The sequence below is a fragment of the Gossypium raimondii genome, chromosome 9 (genome assembly GCF_025698545.1).
Source record: "Gossypium raimondii isolate GPD5lz chromosome 9, ASM2569854v1, whole genome shotgun sequence".
Classification (NCBI taxonomy): domain Eukaryota; kingdom Viridiplantae; phylum Streptophyta; class Magnoliopsida; order Malvales; family Malvaceae; genus Gossypium; species Gossypium raimondii.
In genome coordinates this window covers 32,786,842-32,793,384 of record NC_068573.1, presented here as the reverse complement: position 1 = coordinate 32,793,384, position 6,543 = coordinate 32,786,842, and the positions used below count along the sequence as shown (strand labels likewise).

At 29.2% G+C, this 6,543-nt stretch overlaps 1 protein-coding gene across 1 annotated transcript; it reads right to left on the bottom strand.

The window, feature by feature from the left end:
* Positions 1–3,296: 3,296 nt before the first annotated feature.
* Positions 3,297–5,083, bottom strand: LOC128031910 (ankyrin repeat-containing protein BDA1-like). The gene is made up of 2 exons (XM_052620624.1): positions 4,365–5,083; positions 3,297–4,252 (listed from the first exon to the last, which is right to left on the bottom strand). The coding sequence occupies exons 1-2, from the start codon at positions 4,944–4,946 to the stop codon at positions 3,329–3,331; spliced, it is 1,506 nt and encodes a 501-aa protein (XP_052476584.1). The 5' UTR covers positions 4,947–5,083; the 3' UTR covers positions 3,297–3,328.
* Positions 5,084–6,543: the final 1,460 nt, after the last annotated feature.

Genomic DNA, 6,543 nt, shown 5'->3' with positions numbered 1-6,543 from the left:
TTTATGTATTGGAGTCAACAAGGAAACAACATGTGGATAGGAAGGGCACCCAAATACACGTATATCTTTTTGGTCTTGGTCTTCGGGTGCCGTAAAATTTAAGATTGTACTTTCTTCCATTGATTTTAGTGTTTTCCGAATTGAAGTATGCCTCAGATATTTTCATTGTCAAAAGTCTCAGCCAATAGGGTGAAGGAGGGAGCCGCCTATAAAGAAGGAAAAAAGTCTTTCTTCTTTTTGGTCTTTGTGCAAAGGCTAATGAATAAGGGTGAGCATTCGATCGAATCGAATCGAATCGAATCGAATCGAATCGAAAACTTTCGAGTTAATCGAGTTTTTGAATCTCATTTTATCATCCTAACTTTATTTGAAGCTTTCTCGAATCGAGTCGAGTGAGATGGAATTCGAATCGAATATATTTGTTCGAGTGAGATGGAATTATTCGAGTTATTCGAATTCGAAAACTCAACTCGATTCGAACTCGAAATTCGAAAAAAAAATTCGAGTTGACTCGAATAACTCGATTCGTTTAACTCGAAATTCGATTTTTTTCGATTTTTTCGAGTCGAATCGAGTTTTGCTCGCCCTACTAATGAATCAAAACTATTGTGAGAAATAGAAGGAAGCTCTATAAAAATCAGTTATAGTCAACATTATAACACTAGGGATCTGCTGACAATGTGCGCCACTTAAAGTTATTTAATAATTAATTAAGAAGTTTCTGTTAAATTCAGAATAAAATTATTCATGGTTTCATATATAATTCATACTATAATAAAAAATCTCAGAACAAGAAATATGTATATTTATTATAATAAAATTCTTTTGGTGCAGCCAGATAAACAACACTTCACTTGCAATCTTATTATTCTTGATAATTTGTAAGTGTACGGATCACAAAATCATTAGAAATGTTAAATGTAAATTAAAATAACCACTACCAACAAATTTAATTAAATACCTACGTTCAAAACATATTCAATTAAAATTTTAAATTTTCAAATTACATCAATTTCAACGACACATTTTAGTTGCCACCCATAGATTGGCCCTCTCTAAGTAACATTCAATATGTTTCTCGGGCTTACCAGAAACAAAATTATGTTGGGTTTGAATAGTTTGATGTTCATCTTAATAAAAAATTCACAAAAAATAATCTTTACTTTTTTATAATCTAGAAAGAATTTCATAACAAATATTAATAATAACAAAATTAAAAAAAAATGAGGCAATTATGTGTTCACGTTGAAACCCTCAATGAAGCCATTAAGGAATGACACCAAAAAAAAGCTAATTTAGGTTAAAATAGAAAGGAGAAAGTTGAGAATTTTGAATTTTTTAAGAATTTCGCATTTTGTGTGACAACAAGGTAGTGTTTTGTATGATGAAAAGTAGTAAGTTTTATTTACTTTCCTTAGAATATAACATTCCCTGAAAATTAGTTTCCCATAAATATGGCAATATGATTCTTATAATAAAAGGTGAGAAAATTATTTTCCATGTACATTGAAAAGTTAAAATAATTAAAAGACAAAATTAACTCTATTTTATATTAGTTTAGTACATTAGTCTACTTAGAAAAAGGAAAAGCTATTGCCTCCTTCCTATCACTTGATTTTCTTTATTACTTCAACAAATTTTTCGCATGTTTGTTTTATTCATTTATTTTATTTTTTCTAGCTACAAATTTGATTTAGTATTTGTATTTGTACGAAATACTTGTTAACTGTTTTGTAGAATATGAATAGAATTGTTCCATATTTTAAGTGTGTAGAAATTGTGAGTTAGACCGCCTATAATTTTACATTTTATGATTTAATCATTTTAGTTTTGCTTATATATATATATATATATATATATATATATATATTCCTATGTGTTAGCCTTTAGTTAAAACAAACGTGATTTCAAGTATTTTTAAAATTTATTTCAAAATAAGTTTTATATATCCATGATTTTATATATGCATTATTATATTTAGAAAATATATGCAAGACCAATTTGAAACAATTTTTCTTTCAATTAAAATTATCAGTTAAAAATAATTTAGAAATTATCAATTAAATTTTATTATTAAATATTTAATCGAAATATTTATTAAGAACAAAGTTTATTATAAAAATTAAAGAGATAAATATTATCTTTTATTTAATAATGGTAAATTAATAAATTATCATTACATTCATAAGAAAGTACTTAGTGAATCAAACATAAAATATAACTTTCTTGATATTTTAATCAATACTTCAATATATACTAAACGTTGTAAATTGACTTTTCCGATAATCACATTCCTAATAATGACATTTCAAGAAGTCAAATTTCATTGGAATCATAATATTAAAAAAACACCAAATATTACCTAAAAGAATGCAAGTATGGTATTTTATTGGGTGAGACCTCAATACTCATACAAATTGAGGCTCCTTCAATTGAATAAAATAATTGAACTTACGTGAAATAAATATTTAAATCAATATTTTGACTCATACCCATAAATGTTAAGGTGGCATTAATTTTAATAGTTGAGGTGTCTAAATTAAATTTAATGGGATCTCTATACTTATATAGATGTCAAGATGAATCTAGTGTACTTTATTTTACGAATTTTTAGTATTCCAAAATATAGTTACATGAATTTTGAGAATTGATTAAAAAAACCTTTGACATTTAGAGAAAAAGCCTCCTTCTTTTTTTATGTATTTTGAGTAATGAAATAGAATTTGATGGTTTTTTGGTAAAATAATAAATTTTGTTTTTAATGTTTACTCATTTCTTCATTTTGGCCATTATATTTTTTGGGTCATTTTGATTATTAACCTTTAAAATTTAGTTAAATTACTTGTTTTAGATGGAAAAATTGTTGAACTATTAAAATTTTAATGACATTAATGTGGCCACTAATGTCTAATGTGACAGTCCACAAATAATTCATAAAAATTTAAAAAAATAATAAATATTTAAAAAATCAACAAATTTCAAAAAAAGTTCATAAAACCTTTTAGAAAATTTATCCATGTTACCAGTGAAGTATGCGTAAAATGCCACATGAGTTGTCACGTCAGTACTGTTAAATTTTAATAGTCTAGTTAGTTTTTCTGTCAAAACACAAGCAATTGACTAAGATTTAAATGTTGCACTAAATTTATCTTTATGACTTTTTTTTTAAAAGGTATCAATTACTATTGTGAAAGGTATTATCGCGAATGAGTTACCGATAAAGAATTTTAATCACTAAATAAATCAAAGATGTATTAAGAAAGTATTATATGATAAATTGTTATAATATAAGTATGTCGAAAATAAGAATAATTATAAATCTGATTATTCAGGAATTACAACATGTACAATATCGTTTTATGCAGAACCTACATAGACTAATGAACAACCAGCACCATAAGCCCGTACTAAAATAAATCAACGAGGAAAGAGTACCAACGCCTAACGAGGAAGGAGTACCAACGCCTAACGAGGAAGGAGTACCAACGCCTAAGAAGGAAGGAGTACTACCAAATTCTAAGAATTCAATCGAGGAATATAAACAATATCCTATAATTATAATGGTTCCTTCCCAAAATTCATCATACAGAAAAAAGAATAACCATGGGAATAACCAAAATCCCAGAATTGAAGTGATGAATTTCGACGCCCGATAAGCAATACCCATCAACACCAATAAGAAAACAAAGAGCATCGAAAATATATAAATGACATATCTTGCTAAATCTGTTGGAGCTATAAAACTTATTGACTGATGGAAGCATATTGCCAAAAATGCAAGTAGTATTTGAAGTGTTGTCCTGAAACCAACGGGAAAAGGTTTAAGGAGGGCTAACGTTAAAAAAAACGTTGCGATAAACACAACATATGTTGGCACAAAGAAATTAAGAAAGCTGGTTTGGTCCATGACTGATTTGCCCGGTATATTTTGAAAACGATCTCCTCCTTGCCAAACTCCACCCGGCGGGCTAAGAGTGACTTGGTAGGTCGTTGTTAGAAGCAGTCCTAAAACTACTAGTAAGGCACTGCGGTCCTCGCTTGATATATTGTCTATATTGTCAAAGATTAATGACGATACCTTTGACCCATACTTGTCAATTTGTTTCTTCAACTTATACCTAAAGTTTGAAACTTCTCGCAGAATGCTAATGCTTTCTATGTTGTTCTGTTGATGCGCTGCCTCCAGTGCCGTCAAACCAGCCTCATTGGTCTCATGCTTATCAGCTTTGCATTCTAGTAGTAGTTTGAGCATCTATTTAATCAATAATTTGAGATATTAAAAAAGAGAAGCAACGATTAGTCAACCATGAAATACAAAACAATCCATGTAATATTAATTATATATAAGAGATGATGGATCGAACCTGGGGTTGATTATTGATAGCAGCTATGTGCAGTGCAGTGTTGCCATCTTCGTCTTTCCTGTTCATCACTTCTTGACAGTAGTTTTGCTTCTTAAGCGTTTCGATTAGAACTTGGAAAACATCCAATCTATTCCTTTCTGCAGCGATATGCAAAGCAGTACGATTCGTAGTTGTCACATTTCTGATGCTTTCGGGACAAACCTCAAGAAACCTATCGACCAAGCCATCAGGGTTTCCAGCTTTACTTAAGATGTGCAAGGGAGTCTTACCCTTCTTCCCTTTCACACGAGCAAGACCTTTATCAATCTCTAGGAAGCGTAGCACCATCTCTTTATACCCTCTTTTAACTGCAATGTGAATTGGGCTCAAACCTTGTTGGTTTAGCTTCCTGGCAAATGATGGCTTTAAGTTCATCATCTCCATTGCAAACCCAATGCATCCTTCTTCTGCAGCTACGTGTAGCGGAGTTTCGATAAACTCCACTTCATCAAAACACCTCAAAGCATTTCCATCTCTCTGAATTAATGTATACACATCACTAACATTTCCTGCACGAGCAGCTGTTCTCAACCTTTCATCCATCTCCAAAGGAAGGATCAAACGGCACTTACAGCAATTAGTTGAAAGATTAAAGACTTGGTGTATGGTCTGTCAATTGCAGTTAACAAGGAAACAACAATATAAAGATGGAAAAGGTAGACTTTTAGTCTTCGTGTTTAGCTGAGGAATACTGCAAAATTTTCGCTGCGAGATTTCATAGTCAAAAGTTTTGAAATAAATGGCAACCGATAGTGTGAACTAGAGGTGCTCATGGGCCGGGTGGCCCGGCCCGGCCCGATAACCCGCTCAAAATATGGGAGGGTTTGGGTAAAGATAGTCCCGAAATATGGGCTTGGGCAAAAAAATAAGGCCAATTAGAAAACGGGCCGGGCCTCAGGTACCACTTTTTTGGCCCGGGCCCGGCCCGAATATAATAAATATATTTGTTTTTTAAATTTTTTAATTTTAAAATATTTTTAAAATAATTTTTTTAATTTTTAAAATATTTTTAAAATACTTTTTTTAAAATTTTTTAATTTTTTAAATAATTTTTTTGGTATTTATTTAAAAAATTGGCCGGGCTGGGCCGGGCTCGGGCTTATGAATTTTTTTCCGAGCCGGGCATGAGCAAAATTTTAGTCTCATATTTCGGGCCGGGCCTAAGACTCGGGCCGGAATTTGTTTTGGGCCTGGCCCATGAGCACCTCTAGTGTGAACGAGGAAGAAACCTGATTAAGAAATTAAATAGAGCTTTCTTAACCAGTTTTCTTTTTCATACTTCTTGGGAAATTTCCGACTTAAACGAATTAAAGAGTTGTATTTAATTATTTTAACTCGATTTTTTTTCTATTTGAATAAAGTCCAATAAAATTCGAGTTGAGTTGAATCGAATAATTTTGTTAGTTAAATTAAAAAATTTAAACGGATCGATTAAAATTTTGTCGAAAATATGATTAAATTTTGAGTTGAAGAACATAAATAAATAATATATATTTGGAAAATCATTAAAATAAAATAAGAGAACAAAACAAGATAGATACTATGATAAACTTATCATACTGGAAATTTATTTAAAAATTATAATTTATCATTATATATTAAGATTTTAAATAATTTTTATTTTTTAATTTATACATATTTTTATAAAATTTTAGAAAAAATATTTTATAAATATTTTAAAATTTTTGAGAGGGACCAATTTGTAGTTTTTTCCCAAAACCATCAAGGATCCAATGGGTATTTAAATCAATTTATTACTTGAGTTGTAAAATTTACCTTGACTCTAAACTCAAAAACTAAATAATTAAAACAAACAAATAACTTGAATTTTAAAAAATAATGATTTTTCAAATTGAATTTTATTCAGCCTTACCTACCTCTGTATTTTTTTTCAATTCTTAATTTTTCCTTTATTCTTTATTTTCTTATATAAATAAAAATAAAAATAAATAAATTAGGTTATAATTAAAATAATTTTTATATTTTAACTAGGGCTCTTCTCTTTTCTGTAGATAAAAATATTTTTATATTAATAATTAATTATAATATTATATGTTTGTATTAATGTATAAAAAATTCTGATTATTTCCTTTCTCTTTTATATAAATATAAATATAAATAATAATTTATACTATAATAA